This window comes from Temnothorax curvispinosus, unplaced genomic scaffold, assembly GCF_003070985.1.
Source record: "Temnothorax curvispinosus isolate PA1 unplaced genomic scaffold, ASM307098v1 QBEX01000981.1, whole genome shotgun sequence".
NCBI classification, from domain to species: Eukaryota; Metazoa; Arthropoda; class Insecta; order Hymenoptera; family Formicidae; genus Temnothorax; species Temnothorax curvispinosus.
In genome coordinates, this window is record NW_020210761.1 from 33,355 (window position 1) to 59,880 (window position 26,526).

Consider the following 26,526-nt stretch of genomic DNA (forward strand, 5'->3'; position numbering starts at 1 on the left):
TACATTATGTATCACAAAGATTTTTTATCCTAACTTTTTTGAATATCTTTCGAAATTTGCGAATGATATTCAAAAAGTAAAAATAATTTATAATCCTCACGCTTTAATATTATTATTCATTTATGAATAATAATGTTCCACAATTATACGTAGAAATAAAGTCGACTATTAATATAAGGTTAAAATAAAACATGAATGAATTATATACCATCTATTATAATTACCCCATGTATATTTTTAATGATACGCAATGATTCATATTAAAATTGCAGATCCATACACAGCGTAAATGGCCGCATCTTTAAATATGCATATTTAGGTTGTACAGAATTTAACATGTTCAAATTATGATACAACGTACATTCATTAATGAATGCATAGAAGGGAAATAATTTTCGGAAAAGCGCAATATTTTTGTGGTTTAAACTTGCTGTTTGAAGCTTTTTCTAAAAATTTTTAATTCTCTAACTTACATTAACAAAAAATTCCAGGATTCCTCCCTCCAGCTTCGTATTCTTACGATTGATATGTACAGACTGTTTATCTATTGTACATAAAACGGCGATTACGTCATGCACGCGCTCGCAGAGCGCATAGCTCGCTGTCACGTTTTATCTGTCGATCGTTTCGAATAATATTGTCTGGCAATGGAAACGCGGCGATGTTAACACTTTCACCATCAACGTATCACCGATGATACAAACGGTCGTTGTGCAAACGCCAAACAGTAGTGAAAGTGTTAATCGCATCGGAGCCAGAGCCGTTCCGCGAAATCCGATACGCCTCTTTGATGCATTCTTTCCCAACGATGCATTTTTTAACGAAATCGTAACCAATAGATCAACAGCGAAAAGCAGAGATTTCCATTCTGAAAGATCTCAAAAAGTAAAAATAATTTGTTAAATCTAGAAGAGTTATCTTCTTTTTGCCACATCCTTGGACAACAATATTGAACTTCCTGTTCTCTATAAATCTTTGCTAATTAATAAGTGAAACTCTATCGGTCCATATATTACTTCCTTGCATTTTGATCAAGGAAGAAATTAAAAATAATTCACATAATGTATGAAGAATTCAACCGCAAAGTGAAGAAAGCCGGTGTGCTTTTAGCTGTATGTGGTTCAAATCAGTTTCATATAAGCATGCAACAAATAAATATTTTCTCTACCCGATACACCATACTTATCATTCCGTCTAATTCAAATATTGTCGGTTTACACGTAATTGATCAGATTCAACTTCTTCATGCTTTTTAACAGGAGAACTCATTTGAGGGGGAGAAAACGGGATGATAACGCGAGATCCGAGTTATCTTCGGGGAGGCAGGCGGCAAGGTTCGCGCGCGCACCCGTTTTAAGTAATTGGATTCATGGTGGAATTTAAACGTGAGCTTAAGTAATTAAGTACGGTGTCGGGGTCGCGCTTCGCGTTCGAGCTGCGCATTTCGTTGCGCCGAATTACATTATATACGCGATACGACGCGACGCTTTGTTGCGGGCGGGTGACGGCGGCGCGCGTACTTTCGATTACGCGAAATCAACGTATAATTAACTTCGCCCGAGTGTTTCGGTTTTGTATGCCCTCCGACAAATTCCGATGCTCGCATGTCCTGACCGCTCATCGGCGCGGGCGGCGGCGGGGAAAACGCCACAGGCTGCGCTCGCCCGCTGCATTCGTGATTCGCGTCGCGTCACGTCGCATCCGCGCTCCTGTGCTGGCCTGCACTTTGTCCTCGACCGCGCTTGTCGTCAAACGGCTTTAACATACTTAATTAACTTTGCCGCGCAGCGTAATTCGAATATTCATCACGCGCGATACCCAGAGAAGTTTCCAGTGCCACGTGAAAAGAAGCAGGTCAAATTGCATCGAATTATGCAAGATGGTTGAGAAAGATCGAAGATAAAAATGTCAGTACCATGACAAATATCGATATTAATAAACTATGACGGATATGAGTATCAAATATAGTCACACTTGCTTTCGTATTCTTTAATCTTTACTTTCCTATCCTTTCCTATTCTTTTATCTTTCCTCTGCGCTATTATCTAGTGTCTATTAATTCATATTACATAACCATGCGTAGAATAAAAACGCGAAAGTAAGCGAAAGTCCAATACGTGGATGCAATATAAGCGAAGAATCGATTAATTGACTATTAAGTGCTCGCGAAAATTTACTCTCTAAATCTGAATCAGTGAAAAGTTATTGGAGTGGAGACGCAGCGACTATTCACTGATAGTCTAAAGTATGCCACTTCAGTGACTTTTCACTTATTCAGATTTAGAGTGTTACAGAGAGAAGACAAGAAATTAGAATATATTTGAAAGTTATTAACTATAAAAGAGTCTATTTCTCTCATGCACGACTACATCAAAAGTTGAATATCTTGTTTTCAGTATATCAAATATGTGTTTAATAATACCAGGCCACGAAAGATGTAGAACAAATAATGTAACGAAGAATAACGCAAAGGATCGATCGTAATCAAGAGCATTGCGACAAAGTTAGCAAACAAAAGAGGCTCGGACGAGTCGCGATATATTTTGTCGTACATAAATAATAATTTTACTTTTACTAAATTATATACATCTAAAGTCGTGCAACAATAGCAGTTGACGCAAAGGTAATGAAACGGATTAACATCAATGAACGATTCGATACAGAGATGACATATAACATTCACAAGGTGCAACTTGATCAATATGCATTTCTACTGAATCGTCGAACACGAGTGGGATAATATAATTGGTTCGTTAAACACTTGCAGCGTAAACAACTGCAATGTAAGCGCTTCGACACGCGATGATTATACGTATATTCCGCGAATTTACATCAGTGAAACAGGATATTACGCATAGAAAGGAAATCCCCAAGTGAAAGGGGATGATAAGCAAAGAAGGTGACGATGAGCGATGATAAAGGAAATGAGAGAATGAATGAGACGAGCGAAGAGAGAAGGCATGTGGAGAATCGGTTCAGAAAAATGCGTAAAACCCAGAAACAACGGTCGCAGTCGAGCTTAATGTGAATTGATGCATGGAAGCTTGTAGCGGAATTTGCGAGCTAAATTAAAAATTATAGCGACAAGAAAGAGTTAAATGTGTTATTGATTATGTTTAAATGGAGAACAATGTTGCGCGCGTTCTCGGCGGTTTCCCGTACGTGGCTTACGCAAAAATGTAAAAAACGTGCGTATTTTCGCGTAAACATTAATTAACGTCGAGTATATTTATACGTATATTTTTACGGAATAAACGTAGAACATTTCTTGTAACTACTTACATAAAACGAGTAGTGACTGCATGGACTACGCATCTAAATTTATACAATAAAGCTCGCACGTATTTATATATGTACGTTTATTAATATCTTTAGTTTATTTCGGTGAATTTCCAATAGTCAAATGAATGATTCATAAGAAAATGTACGACATTGTGCTTTGGAGCCTTAAAATTATTCCGTAAATAAACTCACGTCTCAACACTCATTGGTAAAGTGAATTTAAAATAAAACCACGTGCGCTAGAGGTTTACCAGTTTTATCTCTTCTATCTTTCGCTACAAACTATTGTTAGAGAAATGCAAAACAAACAAAAAACGCTTTACGAAAGAAAAGAGTGACGCAATACGGAATGTCACAGATGAAATTCCGCGTGCAAGAATTCAAGGTCTCCTAAAAATTTTTGCCCGTCTGTTTGGTTTTTCACACCGATGCGCGATGTGAATCGCATCGGAGGATGAATAAAAATTCGGCCGCGGAAACAGGTCGACGAGAGCGTGAATATGAATTCTTCGAGTTTAAAAAAGAGCGAGCCTTGAGTTAATCGATAATTCGTTACTGTAAAACACAGTGTTTTCGCGCCGTGTTCGCGCCAGAATGTCGGCGCGCGGACACGGCGAGTCAGAGATCAAAGCTACGACTGAAGCTACTCTCGTCGCCCGCGCCGCGGAAATTCCGAAAATAATGAAAGCGCGATGTTTGCGCACTAGCGCGAAGCTATTTCGCGGACGAGCGACTCGGGCACCCGCGAGACGCGAGTCCGTCCGTACAGCTTGAATCATGACCGAGCGAAGTTTACGGACGATTATGCGCACATACGTCGTCGTTCGGCGTTACTGCGTCGCAACTTCAACGCCGTACACTTTCGCGAATCGTGATATTTCTGATAGCAGAAAAGACTGAAGAGTTTTTGGTGATCACTACTTTAAGAATACAGATCTCAATTTAAAATTAAATTTTCTAAGGGTATTTAAAAAGATGAGTTGAAATTCGTATTAAATCTTTTTAAAATGCAGTCCATATCTATTTTTAGAGTGTTGTGAAAAAGTAAAAATTATTTATTACAATCGATTTAATAATCATTATTTTATAAAACCCACACTTTTATAAAATCAAGAGAATTGAAATATTTTAGCTAGGTAAAAGAGCTGAGACGCGCAAAGAGTTTATACTTATATCGCTCAATTTACCTTCCAACAAGCATAGTTGAAAATATATAAACGCGAAATTTCCGATAGATATAAAAACTAATATAAAATCCCATAAAAAACATCATAAATTAGAAATTGCTTTAATGTTCCGGATATTACGGAATATAATGTTATCTTTAACAGATTGAATTAGTAAATATTTAAATGAATATTTAATCTTATAAACTTGTGGAATAAAACGTCGTAACTTGCGATGCGAGAGGCAGAGACGGCGAGCAAAGTACCCCCTTCCGGGAGTTCGCAAGCTCAGCGAAACGTGCAAAAAGAAAGGACGCGTACTAATTAATGGAAGACGGCGAGAAAGCGGAAGGAAGCTGCGTCAAAAGTACGGCGGGTCCTGGAGGAGATTTGGTATTTCGAAGGAGGAGAGTGGTGTGTTCAAAAGCCGCGACTAAAAATACAAATGCTATTTCGGGCCATAGGCGGAAGGTCAAGGCGTGCTAGAAACAGCTCGTTCGCTCGAGGAAATGTCTTCTTCGTGGTCCATCGTCATCGTCGTCGTCGTCGTCGTTGTCTCCGACTATCTCCGTGCTAAGACAATAACAACTCTCTCTCCACGACCGCATTTATCGTTATTATAATTGTCTGAATTGTTCTACCCATGTAACTTTATACCTCCTGAGCTTCCACGCCTTGCTTTCTCTTTTATGTATCACATCTTTTCTTCAAGTTCGTCTCTCCGCAATTTTTTTTTAACAATTCTCAGACTTTTTTTAATCTCATGCGCTATCTTTCCCTTTTATCGCACATAAAATTGCGTTTATCTTTTTAATTTTAGCACGAGACAAAGCACAGTAAGATTTTATTATTACGTTTTTTATTATTACGTTTTATTAAAATTCTTCATTAAAACGTTTTTGACTTTTTTAGACTGAAAGTTTGATGACTGCGATCAGAAGAATTCGCATTTTTCACATCAGACACGCGATAAACTTGCCTGCCCTAATAATTAAGTAAGCTCTTAATCATTCTCAGTTCACATACCGAAAGCTTATTCATCTCGCGACACGCGCGCTTTCGCCGACACGCGAAGCTCGCCCGGTGAAATTTGATGAAAACAGAATTATTCGACGAACGTGACACGCCTCGCCGGTTTTCCATTTCAGAAAAATGCATAATGGTTCACGGCGGGAACTCTCGAACAATGGACAGCAACGTACAATACGTCGAACGTCGAAGTGTAAAAAGTGAAAGAAACTCAAACATCCAGCGCGCGCGCGCGCGATTCAATATGGGATGCATACCGTAATATTCGCGGCGTAATTCGAGCATAACGTATCGCGGTCGTCAGTAAGTTCTTCTTTCCCGGTGCAGCCGTGTGTATAGCCATCGATCGAGCCGCGTCGGAGCTATCTGTCGGCTGCTATCGATAAGACGTCGTAGATTACGACGAGGAGCCGCGGCGATGTCGGAAGGAGCGGACCACGCGTTGCTCCTTTTACACGCGGCTCGCCAGATGCGCGGCTACCGGCTCTCTGCATCACCGCCCGATTGCAGGTGCCGGCGAATCGGTATCACGCTCGACTATACGTTAATCAAAACATCGTTCATGCGAACTGCTTCGGGGCAATAGATGTAATATCCGATGAGCAGTGAGTATACCTCGTTCCCCGTGTTTGTGCATTCCTCGTGGGGCCTCCCTTTCTCTTTCTCTCTCTTGCGAGTCCAACGTTCCGAATTTTGCGAATTTCCGCGTATGTGCAAATTCTAATTTAAAATAATAAATTTTAAATATAAAAAAATCATTCGTTTGGAAAATGCAGTTCACAAATTATATAAACTTTTCCCACGTAATTAAAGAGCTTTGAAGAATAGATCTTGATTTTCACCAATCCTAGGAAATCTAAAAATCACTTTTTCAAAAAGTGTAAAAGTCGTAAATCCTACGAAATTGTACTTTCCGCAGGCAGATTTTGAATTCAATAACCCAAAGTTCCGTAGACACACTTGCTCCCACGACTTGGGTGCGCGATTTCTGAGAAACTCGGCTGAGAAACATATCTTTCATTTTACACCGATATTATGCTCCAACACTATCGGGAACAGCTCGAAATAATCCGCATTTCGTCAACGCTCGAACGGAGTAAACGGCGGTAATACGGGCTTTCCGGAGGCGCCAGAAACAAGCATACGCGCCGATGCGAGTGCCGCTAACAGCGATAATGATCCTTCCTTTCGCGTGAAATAGTGCGTCGATAAGGTGTTATGGATTACGAGGAGCAGGTAAATCTCTCTCTCTCTCTCTTTTTCAAGCTCTCGTTTCGCGCGGCCGATTCGAGAATGACTGGATCACCTCGCAATTTCGTGTTACGAGCTTCGCTTATCGCACGATTTGCAGCGCAGACGTCTCGCGAGAATATATAAGCTCGCGCGAATATTACGTTCCATTAGGTCGATTTTTCGGACGTGGCGGGATAAAATAAAGACCATTTCGACATCTAAGAGACTCGCGTACGTGCGTCGATCTCATCGATGGCGCCGATTATAGCATTTTGTCGTGCGCGTTCTCGCGGAAGATAATCGATCGCTGGAGCGCGCCAATCTGAAAAACACGCAATGTCGCTCGAGTAAATCTATTTTCTATTGCGGTCCATTTTGCATATTTAACAGTGTGCTCGAGCGTTTCTGAAAGCGGCATTGAGTCCGTATTGCAATCCAATGAAAAGTATCACAGCATGCTGAAGCACGCTTGTAAACATCGCGAAAACGATCGACGATTACGGTTCATTACACTGTTTTCATGTTCAAAGGAATGGAAATAATTTTATCGCTGTCGCATATCGCCTTGGACGTTAAAGAAAAATCGCAAAAATCGTTAATATCAACAAATGTCGATTCTTTATCTTCCGAAAATATCATTATGCGACTAAAAACTATAAATTAAACTCTATCTATCGTGGCGAAAACAAAATACTTAAAAACATATAACTTTATATTATAAAAATAAAATTATACGCAAGAAAAGTCTGACAAATAAACGCCGTATTCACGAATATGTAAAAGGTATTTTTAAATATGAAAGAAACATATTCACAAAAATAATCAGATGGAATATTCAAATTAAAAAAAATATTCGTAAATACGAAAAAAATCTTGAAAAATATGAAAGAAAAACGGAAAAATATATCTAATATACATATTGTTTGAAAAGAAATATGTACATATAATATTTGCCTACGATCCTAACGTAACGCATGACCGGCATCTCCGTGAAACATTAAAAGTATATCAAGAATACAAACATAATATACTAAGTACTTAAAAATTACACTGTACTCCTCATGTTACGAACGATAAACAAATGACCGCGATTGCATTTTAATTTGCTTAAAAATGTTGCAATACATTTATACATCGCCGGCCGGCCGCAATAGAGGCATAAGCTACGCGCATATTTCTCGTCGCGATCGTCACGCAGCAGCACGATGCTGCAATAATTATCTCCCCCCCCCTCCTGTTTTTTTCTCTTCCAGCGAGCGATCGCGTGAAATCGCGCATATCGATAAGACGACGTAGATTACGGGGAACGTTATAGCGCGCGACGCGGCCGATTTTACGTGCACGGCGCAAGAATAACCGGCGACCGTCGCACGTACCGAGGGCCGCAATTAATTTTCGCGTTTCCTTTGCGAACGCGTATGCCCCGTTTATGCCTCAAATTAATGTCCTTAAGTCGAGAGAGAGAGAGAGAGAGGGGGGGAGGAAGAGAGGGGAGAGGGAGGAAGAAAGGAGAGAGAGAGAAAGAGAGAGAGAGAGAGAGAGAGAGAGAGAGAGAGAGAGAGAGAGAGACTCGGCCCTCGCCCGCGCACTCCACCGCGCGCACACACGCGCGGTTAAGTTTCACTCCGCGAATACCGCGTCCTTGGAGCATGCGGCATGCTGTCATCGGAATATCTGCAGCCCGCTTGTATGCAAACTCGATACACGTTGCATATGTAACTCATTCCAAGCGCATGATTCGACATCGTAATCCAGTTGCGCGATTCCGCGTGTAACTCGCTTTTACAATCTAATCTGACGCGAGACCATCAATTCCGCTTCGAATTTAACCGCGCGCGAGATCTGTGTGAGATGCGGTATTATCGTAAATCATTAGCTCTAAAAGTACTGACCTTTATACCCGAGAGGAGTGTCGTTACGTAAAAACGTAGACAGATTAGCCCCGTGATTACGCGAATACACTAACTGGCTAAATTTATTCGAAAAACAAAATTGATATCTCTAAGTTTGTCGTAACGTAAAACTATATTCTATTGTATAGCGTTCTAAAGGAGATTTTTGCTAGCAAACTTTGTGTTGTAAACTTTGCGCACTATTGTCAAAATGTTATGAAGAATCGCGTTGTGAAAATGTTGACGTTCATATTAAATGTAATGCTAATTTCTTTAGAAAAGGCGAAACATCCTTTGTAGGTGTAATGTTAAACGACCTTCTCCCTAAATATATACTTCGCGAGAGAATGCACTTCGCATTTCGCCACTTGCTCTGCAGAGTGTCCTACAAAGCATTGAGCGGTAAGAAAGCAACATTACGAAGTTACTACAACGCTCGTGGAACAGCCTGGTTTGAAGTCGCCAAGTGTTTCATAAAAGCGTTAACTTTCCAGGACGGAAATTTCTCCTTTCCTAAAGCGGAAAACCCGAACAGCCACTGAAAAGACAAGGAAATCTGCCGTACACCCCGATAGATATTCCATTCATCGTTCTACACTGTTTCCAAGCGAATAATTTGATTTTACCGCATTAAAAAAATTTACTATGTCGCGGGAAAGGATCACGATCGTCTCAAATGTCCCGATAATTGCAAGACCGATCGATCGCCGAATCAAACTTAATTAAGCTATATAAGCGAGCGGTTGATTCTTTTCATGGTTGTCAACGCTAATTGAGTTACGCGACACTGCGACCAAACACGATTGCACTTGTCAGAATCCGCGCGGCGATTTCGGAGCACAGGAATGGTCGAAATTTATCCGCAGCTGTGACGCGCGAGAGCCTCGATGGAGCGCTGCACCACTGCGGGGATCGCTACTTTCTCCAGCGAAATACCAACGAGTTAGGCACTACGTGAGAGATTAACCGAGCAGCATATGCTCCGAGAGCCTTGCTCTCTCGCTTATGATTCCAACGGCCAGTAATACAGCTTCTCTCGCCACTCTCGAAATAGACCGCGACATCGGATCGCGGAGTTTCTTGGCGAACCACGAGGATCGCAATGTCCAATTGTCAACAATGTCAACATGAACATTGTTGTCAACTATTAATTTGCGACGTATTAAATTGGAAACGGAAATTAGAGGTACAATTAAGAGGATATATAATCGCTTATCTTCAATGTACAGTGTACACAATAGCTTTTGATGAAAAATGCATTCAGCTTCACGAACATTTTATTTTAACTAGACACTACAGACGCGCGCTTCGCGCGCGCTATTTAGCTTTAACATTATGCTATTACTATTACATTATTAACTCCTTGATACACACAACTGTCAAAATATACAATGACAGCTGCAAATGAAGTAAGCGCAGCAAGAGAACCAATCGGCATCGCGGAAAAGCGACAACAATAAACTTCACATCTCCTTTTTAGAAGAGGATTCATTATCGTTGCTCTATAGTTAGCGGTGTTCAATATTTTAAATATTCCTTTGAAAAAACTAGTTTGATTCTTCGATAATGTCACATGAATATAACATCTGACATTTATAAAAAATTACAGTGCTATTTTACAATTTATTTTACAAATAAAATCATACAAATTAAAAATGGTTATTTATAGCTGTACGTTTGAATGTAAGCTTTAGTCAAAATTGACATTTGCAAATTTAAGGATTTTCAAAGTTATGCGACGAAATTAACGGAGGAACTCATCAAAAATCAATTTGTTTGCGAGATGAAAACAATATTAAAAATGGATGAGATATAAATTTAAGCGCGCAATAAAAATCTATGTTAAAAAACATAATTTGATCAACCTACATTGCATACTGATATAAATCTATGTCACGTAATTAGCATGCAGAATTGATTTTCAACAAAATATTTTTGTCTATTTAACTAGCATATATTAAGTAACTCTACGAAAATTGCTTGAAATAAACTTCAAAATGTCAAACTATTTTATATTTTTCTCTTACTCAGAGAATATTTCATATTAAATAATTATTTTTACCATATAAAGGATAGATTTTATGTCTCAATTTTGATATTCTGTAAAATTTTAATCCAACGTTTAATTAATAAGTTAATGTAAACACTTGAAATTCAAGAATATAAACAACAAAATGTCGTTTCTAGTTAAATTAAAGTAGTGTGTACTTACAGAAACTTTATAAAGAGGAAAGAGACAGAAATGTTGTATATAAAATGAACAAAAATATTTTATGTCCTGCTAAAGTTGAGCATACCTGGTCTCGCGACAGTTTGAAAAAGCTATTATCGGATTAAAAGAAAAGGAAGAACCCCTCGATTCCATGCGCGACTATTCCCGATTAGCGATCGCCGCGGCATTAAATCGCTATTAAGTGTCAACTCGTATCTCGGCTAATTGACGAAGAAGAACTAATTACAACGACTTGGCCGCGAAATCGCATGGAATTTGTTAGGTGCTTTTTGCAAAACGACTACTGAATTCCGATCGGTTGTTCGTACGTTAGGCGAGAAGCCTTCGGACGTTTTGGCGCTCCTTTTCTTTGTCGCCTTCTTCGCAATCGTTGAATTTACAATCGTCATGAACGTCGAATTTGTGAACTGCCTCGATACTGAGTCCAATTCTTAGTACGCTGACATTTTTACCAAAAATTTTTATCAATTCCTGAGATTTTCTTCGCACGTTTCATTTTTTTGAATTTCATGACAAATGGTGATATAAAAATTTGCAATTTAAAAAACTTGCTTATATAGAATAATGAAACGATAATGTACTAGATTATATGTCACAGGTATCATAACCAATTGTCCTAATCTTGTTTCTTACTTTTAATGCCTGATTTAAAAGCTAGGTCATTGCAGTATGTTTAACGTTGTCTCATTAAAATCTTAAAATCAAATGGAATATAGTAATTAATAATGCTTACGTTTGTTTCAAATTATCATCTAATGAGAAATATTCCTAAGAAAAGATATACTTTTTTCTCTCCGAAGTCCTCAAAATTATAGAATATAAATATAGAATAATTCGTGTAATAAGTAATATGAATTTCTATAAATTTATTATACAATATATATTTTTTAATCATAACATTTTGCAACGTACCTACGACTGCCTTTACAATTTCACGATATTTTATCGTATATAAAATTGTTCTAATTACGTTTGCATAGCATAATTAAGCCAAACACTTCTTTCTTCCTCTCATTATTGTTCCTATCTCCATCACGTGTGTGCGTCATGATTTTTCCTCCTTTTCCCAGAAGCGGCAAATTATCAATTCGCTTCTCTCTCATGTTAACAGATGTAGACGCCAGAGAAAATAAAAAGTAATTCCACGTATTCGAGCGCATAGAAATATAAATAGATTTCTATGTGATAAGCAAAACTTAAATGCAAACTGCGCGATGTGCAATAACGCTATAGTATTAACCGGAAGGCAGATTGCTTTTTGTCACACAAGAAATCAATTTGGTAGAATAATTATCTCGTGTAAAAACAGCATTATCTTCCAAATTGTTTACCTTTCAAGTCTATAAAATGTGTAGGCAGAACCACGTATAATCAGTTTTGGGCTACATTGTTTTAACGGAGGAATAACGGTGTGAAAACAGACCGCGCTATGATTAACAGCGTATTGCGGTCGACCATGCCTCCATTGTTTACTGATACAAGTAACAAGTTGCATGAAAGTTTTATACGTTTGAAAGTTCACCGTGATAGATCGCGCGTACTTCGACCGTAAATAATTCGCGGGGACTCGGTTTATTTTCGAAAAAGATTGTTTCTGCAAATCGAGTTACTTTGTGACACACCGATATGCTATTCCATTTGTATCATTTATTATCAAATATCTTCCACACTCGCGCATCTTTCAATTAATATATGCGGGCGCTTTTATTTACTAAAACGACGGGATTAAAAAACCGCTGTAAAACGATCGCATGAGCATCGATGACGTGGATGAACTCTTTCTCGTTACAATCACTCCACTTGTGAAAGTCTTGAGAACGACTGACTTTCTTTCATGCGGCAATTCCTAGCGCTTCGATATACTTACAATTGCACGAAACGCATTGATGGCAGCGCAATAACAATATAAATATTTCCATTTCGGAATTTTACAAATTTTTTTACATTATCTGCTGAAGATTTTTTTTTGTACCCATTGCCCCTTTTTATGATAAAAGCACAGATTGATTTAATTTTATTTATTTATCAAGGCTTATATTGTTTCGAAATTATCCTTTTAAATAAAGCGTTTTCCTCCTTTGCGTCCATTCTTTACACATGAATTATTTATGATAAACATTCCATTTACCAAAGGACAAGATGCTACTTTCAGACAACTTGCCTCTTCTTTGTGTATACTCTTTATCTGCCCCTGTTTCGAGCTTATGCCAACGAATATGTGTGTAGATTCGTATTCTAATTTTGATTTGTAAGACGACGGAGAATTTCATGGCCGTATAGAATCGCAGTCGGGTTTCCGCACACGAGTTTCAATTTTGATATTACGAGTGTAGATTCGGTATAACGGAATCTGGCTTACCGCCATATCCCTTGCACAAGGTAACAGACTTATACACGTTTGCCGTCAAGTTAGTAAAATATTGAAGACTGCAATACGGGAAACGGAGATTTCAGAACAAATATTTATACATAAGTATTTTTTTCCCCCGATTAAATTTATTTCTTAACGAACTTCTTCGTCTCTTATATTGACTGTAAAATAACACGGTATTATCCTTAAGTATATACATTTTTGTACAAGGATAAGGCCAATTCTTTTCGTATAATCGTCCTTGTAACAGTCCGCATAATTTATTTCCGAATCTAAAAATTCCGGCTGCGTTTTTACACAATGCTTGGAAATTCTCATGCTACGAATGACCATTATGCCGGACAGTGACATTCCTACCCACGGAGATCTCGTGTACATCTCAATCTACAATCGTGAGAAAGTGAAGCACAACTAGCGCTCTCGCGTATAATGTCGTATAGTCTCTGGTGACAAGCGAAGTAAAATTCGCTCGGCACGCAACTCGTCCCGACGTTATACATCCCAGCCGGCCGGATATATGTATATATGGGATATATCCGTGCGCGCACGTTTCGCAACGATCGCGCGATCGTCCGCGAGTCTATTTGGCTTCGTTGGCTCGCCGTTCGCGATTCTTGCCACGTAGCACTGAATCGAGTAATCACTGATTACGATCGCGCGCTGGTTAAGAACGGGCATGTCGACTTTCCTCGCGCGGCCGACGCGTGATCGGGAGACGAGGCTCGCGTGGACTAATCCCTGTAATTAATTGATACTAAATATTTATGGCAATTATTATATCTCCAGCGATATATATACCCGCGATGTTTAATTAACGATACTTTGACGTATCGTAGCGATACTTCAAATCGGAGAAACTTCGAAAGAGAGAGGAGGGAGAGATGGGGAAAGAGAGAAACGAGAATTTCCTAAATTATAGTCTACAAATTAAATCTCGACCCAAAAGAGATATCCCGATGATTTTTCAATTCTCGATCGAGATAATTTCTTAACTTTCCAATTAAAATTAGATTCAGATGTTCGTAAGACATACATTCGATTCTATTCAATACTTATCAAATACGTTATAGAAAGAAAGTGTGAGATAAGATTTCAATTTTCTACATCGGTGTGCCAATAAGTTAATAAGTAATTAAAATTTAACGTTGTCTCATTTGAAATTAATCGTCTCAAATGTAGAGCCGCGATATGAAGCAATATTTTAGGCACAAAATTTCAACGTTATGTTCGTAATTGGCGATACGAGAAGTTTCTACAATTAAATTGTCGCACAGTGCATTCGCTTAACGTCGCGTGTAATTCGGAATAACATGTGGATTAATTCGTTACAATCAGTATACACACGCGTACTCAACTGATCTGTGTGCCTGTGTGCCGTGTGTCGTCGCGTCGCCAACAAACGGTGTGCGTTCGTAAATTATGCGAGAATATGACGGAAATCGTCGTCGGGCTTAAATGCGGGACACGTGGAATTCTCGCGCTGCCCGCCGTCCGATGTAAACGTGATCATTTTGACGGTGGTACGTGAGAGCGGGCCGGCCGTGCTCGGTTGACGTTAGGGTCAGCGAAAGATCGTAAATCAAGGTCATAGTCGCGAGGCAGACCACGAGGCAGACATTTTCTACCGTCTCTCCGTCCTGGCAAATTGCGTCTCTCTCGAGCGGTGGCGACGCGCGGTAAACGGGGAGGCCGATTATCGATAAACCCGAACGCCATCCTCATCGTCGCCGCCGCGCGGCCGGCAACTCGTAATTTGCGATTAACGTAAACTCGCGAAAGTTGTGAAACGCGCGGAAATCCAGCCTGCTGATTTAACGCGAGCCATTCCCCCGGTGAGGACAATCGAGTTGACTTTCGAAACCTTGTTAATTGCCCCCGCGTTTTCATTAGCGGCTATTTCAGCTCGGCGCGCCAATTAACAAAGATTATTGTTCGGCTTAAAGATCTGAAATCTTACTAATTGAATCTTGAGTATGTGGCAATCACAATATTTTCACGGTATTCGATTAACGCTATGTATATTACTTGAAACTTTAGAATAGTAATAATAAAAACTGATAGGAAAAGATTAATGCAAGTTTAATGCGAAGATTAATGTAAACTGATATACCCAAAATTATTGATAAAAAGATTTGATGCGTTTAAAAAAGAATAGTAATTTATATTTTGTATTTCTCTTTGTATTTCTAAGTCTAATATTGAAGATAAAAAAAGATACTGCTAGAAATATCCCTTTATCAAAAGACAAATATTCTGATTGCTGAAATCTCTCTTGTCTAGAAAGCTCTCATCTACACATATGACAAGTCGCATGTTTTTTACTCTTCCTTCAGAAATTGAAATTTCCTTCCACTCGACATGTAATTCGCCTTTCTTCGTGCAAAATTCTTACCGGCTTTGTTAAGCTATTCCACATAAAACCCCAATGTTTTTTCCACTATAGCGAATACAAAGAATTTAATCACAATTGTCCGTTACACACTTCGTTGAATTTAATTATTGCACGAAACTTACGCGCTTTTTCGATCAGAGACAGCCGGTGCACAGCTAAATAAAATCGCGTGATAATAAAAGATCGATGCATTTGTTATATAAAAAAAATCAGGCTAACAGCATATATTTAATCAATCTGCAAAATGTAAATATATTTGTTCAAATCAAAGTAGAGCTAAACCGACTTAAAAAAGTAGAGAAAATAAAAGTTGTATACATTTTAATCTACTTCAGGCTATTACGCGCGAGATTGTCCATCATGCTCGTTCATGCTGTTGCGAGCAAGAAACTTTAACGCGTCTAATAACAAAACCAATATGGAATAACAAACAGTTACACAAATATATTCGAATCGCGATATTATTGGATGACCATTGCGAGTACATATACAGTTCACAAATAAACTCTATTGTTTGAGCGAAATAAATTCTATTATTTTCCTTTGTTGATTCGTTGCCTGAGAGGTGATATTCTCTTTAATATTCTTTGTTGTAAATCTATTTATGATATTTATTCCATGAAATTCACATGCGAAAAAGCTGGAGGTGATAAAATACGATACAATATCGTATCCAGATATTGGATATACTTGCACAACTATACATTAAAGTCAAATATTTGACGAACTATTGCAGCAAATTGATTTGACTGACGATAATTATTGATATGTCAACTGCAATTTCCTTCTCACTAATTTATATATGACATAAATAAATAAAGAGAGTAGTTTGTATATCTTCGTTGTATCTCCTTCAACATCGTTGAAAATACGGATGTAAAAGGGTTGTTAACTATTAAAACGTTGACGCCGAGCGATGAATTGACCATAAATGGAGATAGATGCAAATTTTGACCTTGCTTTAGTGCGCGCAAGCCCGCCATATTTCGCGGCGTGCTCGCGATACATTTTTCCCCGACAGCGTGCGGAAAGCGTACATACAAATTCGCGAAGATCAACGAGCAAGCAAAATATGCGGTCGAGGGAGCGGAAAATCGGGAAATGGGGCTGCGGGGGGCAGGCGGGAACGGCGAATAAAGTATCCGGGCATGTCATATTTGCGCGATTTGGTAGCCGACCAACGTTATCATAAAATCAGACCGACATATGCGAGTACGTTCGCGCAGAAATGAACCACTTCTCGGACGAGTGAAAGAGCTGCACATCCTCGGCGATGGAGCCGCTGCCGCCGCCGCCGCCACCGCCGCCTCAGCCACGGTCGAGGTATCGATTGGCGGTTCGCGATAAAAATCGGCGATACGAGGAATACCGGTGGCAACCCGTAGAATGCAGCTGTCAATATTTGAATGATACGGTTACGCGGCCGCTGGTCGATAGCGTGCTCGTGCGGATTCAATGCGGTTCGTGGCTCGAGATCACGTTTCGGATTGCGCTGCCTTCGATCGTACGATCCAACTAATTAATTTATAAACTGCGTCAATTATTCTAGCGGATAACGACGGACTCTTGAGTGCAAATGATTGCTCATACGATATTTCGAGTGTTGTATGTTGCATGACGTGAGAGCAAAACGTCTAAAGATTAGAAAAGCTAAAATAAAGTCTCGTTTTTAATTGCGTGACTAATACATGTGAAAAAAAAGAAAGTTAAACAATATATTTAGACATTGTACGCAAGCTTAGAATGTTCTATCATGTTTGATTCATCTAATATTGCATGGAAAATTCTTGTTAATGTAATAATGTTTCCACCTTCTTTTAGTGATAATCTATAATTGTCTAGGCTTCTATGTCGCTGAGTAACAGAATATTTATGTCAATAATCAGGTAATACTAATTCGGAATACAGTAAACTCGGTTACGCCAAATAGCGCAAATTCAGACGATATGTGTATATTAATAGGGCTATATTAATATCATCGTTGGAAAACATTTCAACTAATCGTGTCAGATATATTAATATCGCCGAACGTTACAAAATGCCACTGAAATACGATTCTATCTTACCGCGAGCGATGTGAAAAATATATCATTGCGGGTCCAAAATCGAACCGGGGATGGCGCGCATTTATTATTCAGCCGTTCGTTCGGTGACTTAGAGTTCTTGTCCCCGCGCTTTTACGCTGAAGCGGAGCACGGTGAGATATCACTTTTGTCCTGCGAGCGCGGTTGTAACGTTACGAATAAAACCGATCTCGAAGGGCAGCCACGCGAGAATAAAGCGAAACGTCTGAGCGGTAAGACATCTTAGGGGTTACCGATTGATACGTGCTCGTTTTACGTGAGTTCAGCTTGTTGGAAACACGATAACGATACGCATTTTGCAATGGCGAAGAAAGAGGAGAGCGCATATTCGCGGTTAGCGATAGGTACATTGAGACTCGTGCCAATTACACATCTTTTGCGGTAATAAATCCGATATTAATGATAATATTAATGAAAATACAAAGGGAGTAACGTATTGATATGTCAATAATAAGCAATTAGGTTCCTTCTGATAATACGCAGACGGTTACGATAACAATAATAATCTTACTCGGGCGCTTTCAATAAATGCTAATTAAGTCGCGTGATTATCCTTTACGATAATGTATATAATAAATAACTCTGTTAAAAAGAAGCGTTATGACAATAATAAGACAAGATAACGAAAAGGAAAAATCGGCAGGTAAAATTATCGAAACAATTAAACGCGATCGTTGCGGAATGAAAATTTATAGTTAACTCCCGTCGTTTAAGATTGCACGTGTCACATCGCGTTCGATACGTCCCGGAGCGATTTTTATTCCAAAGTATAATTATCGCGAAAAAACAATCTATATTTGGAGTTATGAAACCACAATCAAACAAGGTAAATAAAATGCAATCGATACACTGTTTACTGGAATTCTTTCCACTAATTAAAGCGCTCATATCATCGACGCATTCCGATTTCTTTGATCAATTACAGATTTAATAATATCGATTTAATAATAATAAGATATCGATTTGAATATTTATCATCAATAAAGAAAATAATCACGCATAAAATAAATCGATCGTTGACACGATTGACATACGTTTTCATATTAAGATAATTCCCAATGAATTTTTTCAATCGTAAAAACAATGTATAAAAGATTATAATTATATTACCGATTTTCACATTTATCCTTAATGAATAAAATCGTTGTTCATTTTACTGAGTTACATGCTTGACACACTCCCCAGTTCGAAGTTCGAACTGCCGGTCGCAGTCAATTAAATCGCGTATCTCTAGTCGGACTTGTTTGTCGTGATACAGTTTTTGCTTTCGAGCAGTTTTAATTACCACAAAAATTGGAATATCAGCTATTTTGATATTTGTCGACTGAACAAAATCATCATTCACCGAGTAAATTAAATAAATTACCGATATATGCTGCTTTACTAATTTCTCATCAATTAAACCGTGCGCTCTGTGCTCAATATTCTGTTACCTCAATTTAACACTGAAATATCTTTAATACAATAAAGTATAATACAAAAAGTAAAATAAAACATAACGTAATTATTTCCGTAAGCTTGTTTTAGTTTAGAAATCTTTATTTTTTAAAGGTTTAACATCTCGAATATTAAAATGTTAATGTCTCATCCAAGCTTCTTTGAGCAAATTCTGCAGATTATAATATAAACGGCTGTTATATATTTTTCGTTAGTAGATAAAATCATCGTGCCGAATAAATTAGAACTGCTCATAGCCTAAAAAACGCGTGTCTCTCTCGTCGACGCGTATCTCGACATTGATCTTTACCTCTGAGCAAGTAGGCGGCGAGCATCATGTCCTTGAGCTGCGGAAGATAGAGGCCATTGAGCAAACCGTGGTTCAAGTAGTTCATATTAGGCAGCGGACTGTTCAGCCCCGGCCTGAGGTGATTCAGGTTCGTCAGGTGGCAGGGGTGGCTCAGTCCATGATTCAGGCCTTGATCCTCGCCGAGCAGCTCGCAGATTCTGCACCGGATCTTGGTCATACTACCGATTCCCTCGTCGTCGTCGTCGTCCACCACGCACTTGCCGAGCTTGTCCCGAATCGGCGCCGCCACTTCGAACGACCGGCTCACGCCCGGCAGATCGTGAGACTCGAGCGAAAGTTCTTTTCTCCAGGTATTACAAAAATATATTTTGTACACGACTATATCACTGTGTGCGCGACGACTGCGCGCGCTCTGCCACGGCACTTCACTCGGCACTTCCCCCTCGATCCTCTGATAAATCGAAACGAAGACATCACACGTTATACGATACAGAAAGTTATAAGACTTCGTACGATGGGGAGACTCCTGAACTTTCTCTCGATGTTAATCAGAGACCTTAAAATCGATATAATTCTCTTTCAAGTTGTATTTAATTGCTAGACTCGCGTGTCTGTAATGTCGTAATCATATATTGCAAACATATGTTAATTATTGAATGTCAACATTAATCAATATTGTATATAAATATATCATAGATGCAAAAGAGCTTTTATCTGTAACATAACTAATATTGAAAATGTTTGGTGCTTAAAAGATCAAAGTAGCAAGTAAAAATCGCGATATTCCTCTAATAATATCATCTATATTGATACCTATCGACACATTGAGACTTTCTCTCCATGTTAGTCAGACGTTGAAATATAACGTCTGACTTTCGAGTTGTGTTTAATTGCTAGATTCGCGTGTCTGTAATATCGTAATCATATATTGCAAACATATGTTAATTATTGAATGCCAACATTAATCAATATTAAATACATTGTAGACACAAAGTTTAATACTGAAAAGGTTTGACGATTAAATGATTAAACAAGTAGCAAATAAAAATTGCGATTTTTCTCTTCAAAGATAGCCTTATTGACATCTATCAACACATTTTATTTCCTCCCTCTCACGTCTTTATGTATAATATCGTGTCGTATCAACACTTAATGAATTCTAATGAGAAATTGCGCTTTGTATTTGCGCAAATCGTATCTGATAATTGATATCATGCGGATCTAACTAAAACGATTTTCAAAAGCACGACGATAACAAACGAAATGACTTACTCCAGCAACCGGCGGCCAACCCAGCGACGACAAATTGCCTTACGTTCGCAGCGATCGCGGCGGAAATTCACGCAGCGAGGCGTTTTGTCGCGTCGCGTCGGCAGAAACTGCGGCGCGCGTTATCACGTTACGACTTATCAGCGGAATATCTGTCTACTGACCGAGCGCTACACGAGGTCTCTAAGCCCCGGAGCCTCGCATTTCATACCGAACCAATCGAGGCGCGGAATTGACGACCTTCGGCTATCGGCCGTTTCTTCGAACACGACGGCCGTGATGCGAGAATTAATGCGCTTCAATTGTTAGCTCTCGATTTATACTGCCCTCGTACCTGTTGCTCGTTTAGTGTATCGACATAACATAACGCGTCGGATTGTCAACGATAGAGCCATTTCGACTAAACTATTTCGGATTTCTTGCAAAAAAAAAACGAGTTTATGTTTTAACTGGAAATGGGAGCTTTGTGTGTTTACTTTGATGTTCCATATTTCTATATTTTTCGTACTTTCTATGGATTTTTTTACCTGTCAATAATAAATCTTTTGAGCACGAGAATTGATACGTTCAAAATTTTAAAATATATATAACGGCTGAAAGATTTTCTTTTAAGTATTTTTACTTGGATTCAAATCAATTTTAATTTCAAATTGTATTTAATTGCAAAGCTATTTATTATAAATTTTAATATAAAAAAATGTTAAGACGATATGGTTTTGATGATCATGTTTTCTATAAAAAAAATCAATTCCAAATTAAAGAAAAGCGCGAAGTTTCAGATATTCTACATAAAAGATACCAAAAAGTTGGTTTTATATCATAATTCAAGAATAGATTCCAAAACGCCTAAGAGAAAAAACAATTTACTATTATAAGAATAGTTTATTTGTTAGTGTAAATCTTAAGAGTTGCTTAATAAACTGAATTTTTGAAATTATTACGAAAACTGAGAGCGCGCGCTCAGTTTATTTTATATATAAATCTCTCTGAAGTAGATAACCAAAAGTAGCTTCAAGACGGAGTAGTTGAAACCGACGAGCTTTCCGGTTTCTTTCATGTAAAAGCCGAGCAAAAGGCGTTCCGACCTTTTAACTCCAAGAAAAAGTTACCGCATCTCGCTTCGCGGTTTGAAATTGATCTCAGCGACGTTTCATGACAAAGAGGACGCCCACAGTGCTTGAAGAATAAATGCCGAAACATACGGCAAAGCGTAAAAAAGCCACGTTAAATGAGGAACGGTGCGCGCGGCAGTGTATTTGTCAAGAGTTTCGGAGTTATCAAACTCCGCAAAACTTCCAGCTCATTATTTGAACGCAATTTGATTTACCAACGAAGTTTTATAATGCATAGTGGCTTATGAAAGTATTCATGAACGCGATTTTGTTCAATCTATATAGAGGTGCAACCCACTAGTATCGTTTTCGCGAAGCAAATCTCTTTCGTTCACTAGCGTGTAAAAAATTGGATTTATATATATAAATGTCGATTAAACAAAAACGATAAACTATATATACTTATTATCGTGTAATTAATTGCTATATCGATTTTCTTCATAAAGATATGAGCCATTCTTATTCTTCTCGGAAAAAGAAGTGACCGTTGACAGAGAAATGAATTAGGACAAATCGCAGCTGGAAGGCTCGACAGAGCGAAACACCGCGACGAGACTTTTATTCTTTGTCTACGCTCCTCTGCGGCAAAACATACTCGGGAGGAACAACCTTGGCCAAGTTCCGTAACGGAATATTGGAAATTCCGTTTCGCGAAGCTATGCGATGCAATATGTTTTGGCTTCAAATTGCTTCGTCTATCTCTCGTTATGAACAACGATTTGTTGACCTAAGTAAAATACCTAATTTGCGTTTATTGATTCTAATACGACGATTTATCTAATTTATATTAATAATAATTATACGATTTATATTAATAATAATTATAATATTGGAGAACAGATAATCGTCCTCTCTAGAATCGCGTCGTGAAAACAAATTTTATTTGAATATATATTTCTATTTTTTCGATTATTTGCAAAATAAAAGTTTATTGCGTATACAGTCAGTTATAATTAGCCGGGAACGGTATGAAACATATTCGTTTTCATCGGTAAATAACTACAGCAAAATGGAGTACAATATCGTGGTGAATGGTAACATGAAATCGTGATCGTACATATTTTCGCAGTTTGTCAATAAGAGTAACAAATCGTATAAATCTTCCATATGTGAAAGTAACTATGATTGGTTACGCGCGTATCGAGTTTTAACGTTTCAAAGATAAATAGTTAACGAATAGTTTTGTATTGGGACGGTTATCCTGGCAAATTTAACACCATGCTTCTATATTTCTTACGATAAATTGCTAGTAGTCCTATCGCTATAATTAAATAGCGTTTAAAATCGTTAAATTATTTAAAGAGCAGCAAATTAAGGGATCTTTGTACTGACGTCAGATTACTGTTTTAAACAGTAGGGCGCGTAAACAAAAATAACTTACAGAATAATGAATAAATTATTATGATTAAATAACTTAATTGAATAAACTGAGAAAAGAAGGTAAACAGTGTGCTCTGCTACACACCTGCACATTCCGGACGTAACTCAACAAATTAGTGACACAACCAGCCATTGTACTTCTCGATGTATATCACAAAGCGACTATAGCGAAAACTGATATGTGCCTACTGAAGTCCTTGACAATGTATCTTTCCTATCTGTTACTACTCTTGCTGAACTTATATAGCAGTTACGATTGTTACGAATTATTCAAGTCATACCTACGATATCACGTCAATAATCATTACACCAAGATGATGATTTAAAAACAAAATGGAAGATACTGAAATGGAAATATTTCAGTTGTCTATAAAAACGCATTTTAATTGCATACTGCATTTTGCAAGTTGATGTAATTAGGAAACAAATACCGCGTTTATATTTTTAAAGTTCTAGATAGGAAATCTCTGTACAACTTTTAAAGTATTTTTATGAGTAATACGAAATCTTAATTATTGTGACAATTGATGCACAGATATATAATATATCAAATTTATTATTTTATTGAGAGGTTTATAATAAACAATATATATGTATAATAATTACGTAAGGGGGAAGAGATCATTTTTATACGAGTATCACATTTGCAACTTAGTGAAATGTGTTTCGAACAGACTTCATGCGTCAAGATTAGATCTGCGCTTATCGTGTGACTTTTGTCAATTTTGAAGAAAAAAAAAACAAGAAAGAAGTGCCGCTCAAAGCGTGTGAAATGGTTAGCTCAGCAAGTGCGATAAAACCTCGTGCGGTCTTTTATATTCCACCTTTCTGCGGTATCGTCTACTTCACTCCGCGTCTTTTTTTCTCACGAAAAACCTTCTCTTCCCTTCTCACTCCTTCCCTTGCTGTTCCGCAGACAAAATTGAAGCAGGTGTAAAGCAAAATTGACGATGTTTAAAGATAATGTCACTTTGCTTCCATTTGCTTCCATTCTCTTTGTTTCAGTCATGCTTGATCGATGAATCATCCTTTTTGTTCTACGAACGTGCGCGTTCTGATTTTTGTTACATCAGTGAGTATAGATATAGAAATAATATAATATCTACGTTAGATATATAGAAAAATATAGAAAATTAAAAGATCTTTAGTCGTTCTTTATGCATCCTATTATTTCCAAAACATGAGCAAAGTATATGTTTATCAGTAATACGATTCGAATAAATTAATAAATATTAAAATGTCTCAATTAATATGTTAGCAATTTTGTTAATTTGTCGTAGCTAGAACAGACTAAAAGATCTATGTTTTCTATATCTCACCCTTTTATTTCATTATATTACTCCATTACGGTGCACTCATTATAGAATAGATCAAGGCATAAAAACTAGCGCACGCTTTTAAACAGACAATAACGAATCTCCATATGCTTTGGTTAAATATCTGCACAAATGTAGTTGATAAAACTGCTGTTGCTCATTTTGTTGCAATAGCAAGATAACGTCCATTACGATTCTAAAGATGGGCGAGTAAAGTTAGATAAACCGAGGTTGAAAGTGTAGCGAAGTGTAGCAGAGTGCACTGTATTACGGCATTATGAGATTACTTCGTAAAATCTCTCTTTCTTGGGGATTTCCTTCGGCGGTTAATTACCGCGCGCGCGGAACGGTTTTTCGAGAACGAAGCCGCAATGTTTTTCGACCTCTCAAGACATTGTTTAATTGTGCGACAGGAAAACATCTCGCTTCTCTTTGATTACGTTAGCATTGCTAATCCGCAAAACTGCGTTTACCGCCCGTCCTCCTCCTTCGTCCCATCGCCCAGGACACCGTAAAGGATCGCCTGTCTCGGCAGCTCGTGCTTTATTTATGCGATAAAGTATAAGGAAGGCAAGAGACGAGAGGGGAGATTTTCTCTTTCGGTGCGTGCGCACGCGAAGTGACAGGGAGCAGTGGGTCTCGCGAGAAATCCGTTTGAATGCATCGCCATATGCGAATCTAATCCCAAATAAAGCGCGTCGGGACGCGTCGACCAAATAAAATCAAATGAATTATTAACGACGATAAGGACAATGGTCCTCGCGCGCCGCCCGCTGCAAAAGCTCTCGCAAAAGGTGAACTGTCGCTTGCGTGCGCACGTACGCGCGTGTGCATTAACCCCTTTCGTTCTACCGCGACTGAACCGCGGACGTACTTTTTCTTTGCATATATATGATATGCAAGCATGTAATTTTAAAGTGAGTTAATACCGTTATCGAATTAAGTTCCGTGCCATAAGTAATTTCATTTTTAAATGGAATGAATAGAGAGAGACTGTATATTTTATTAACAAGAGCGTTGTCGACGTAATAGTCTTTCAATATCCATTTATTTATTTTCGACATTTTTTATGGATCAAAAGTGATGTATGTTTAGTCATGAATGTTGCTAGTAGTCACATGACACATAGAAAGCGATATAACAATAAAAATCAGTAATTTTAGCATAATGTAGCATAGGTAAGTTGAGATAAACGTTTGGATAAGATTTGATAAAATAATTATTACTATTAAAATTGCATGTGAGGCAGAGTTTTCTATGTTAATTGGTACCTTAAACAAATTAAATGTCTAAATATTAGACGTCTCATTGTTAGCCATCATTCAAACCAAAATAAACTTTTCTGATATTTCCGTGCACGTTTCACTAACGCATCGCAAATCAACCACGCGTCTTGATCATAAATCATGTCTTCTCGAATAGTCACGCAAATGAAATGTCAACGCGATACCCCGGCTACAGCGTGCGCGAGCGCGTCGAGGTTTTACTTTCCGACATTAATACATTAGACACCGGGGCATGCCTTTACGAAGGACGAGAGATAAAAATACGCTCGCTCGCTCGCTCGCGTCGCGGAAGCACTTCCTCTTTATGCCATGGCACTTTGCCACCCCATGTTACCCCACGGTTTATACAAACGCGGCGGCAACGGCGGCAGCGGCGCCAGGGACTTTTTATCGTGCCGAGGAGCCGATAAGCCTGAGCCACTCGTGAGTCACGCTTCCGTTCCGCGCATGAGGTGAACCCTTTGGACAAAGTGTTTCTTTCACATTCGTCATAAAACGATTATCGGAGCGACTGGCGCGCGATTACAATGCGGCCCGTGCGCGATACGCCTCCCTCGGCGCGTTTCCCCCTGGTACATTATAGTAATGTTTCTAATGGAAGATGAAAAGGATACTCCGAGTACTTTCTCGACAAGTGGCAAAAATCTTTGACCGTTGACCAGCGTGTGCTCGACGCACATTTAACTCTTCCGCTAATTGTAAGCGTAATTAGGTTCCACCGATTGGAGCTTCGA

At 38.5% G+C, this 26,526-nt stretch overlaps 1 protein-coding gene across 6 annotated transcripts in view; it reads right to left on the minus strand.

The window, feature by feature from the left end:
• The window catches only part of LOC112459372, a 95,709-nt gene that overhangs the window by 33,348 nt on the left and 35,835 nt on the right, over positions 1 to 26,526 (minus strand). For 4 of the 6 annotated variants that reach the window (XM_025023446.1, XM_025023452.1, XM_025023428.1 and 1 more), the window contains one exon: positions 19,430 to 19,880. The exons of 1 other annotated variant lie outside the window; for it this stretch is intronic. In XM_025023446.1, the coding sequence (XP_024879214.1) occupies positions 19,430 to 19,646 (217 nt within the window). In that variant the 5' untranslated portion in view covers positions 19,647 to 19,880. Of the gene's footprint in view, positions 1 to 19,429; positions 19,881 to 20,701; positions 21,244 to 26,526 lie in introns of those variants that run through there. One more of the 6 variants, XM_025023437.1, reaches the window with a different exon arrangement.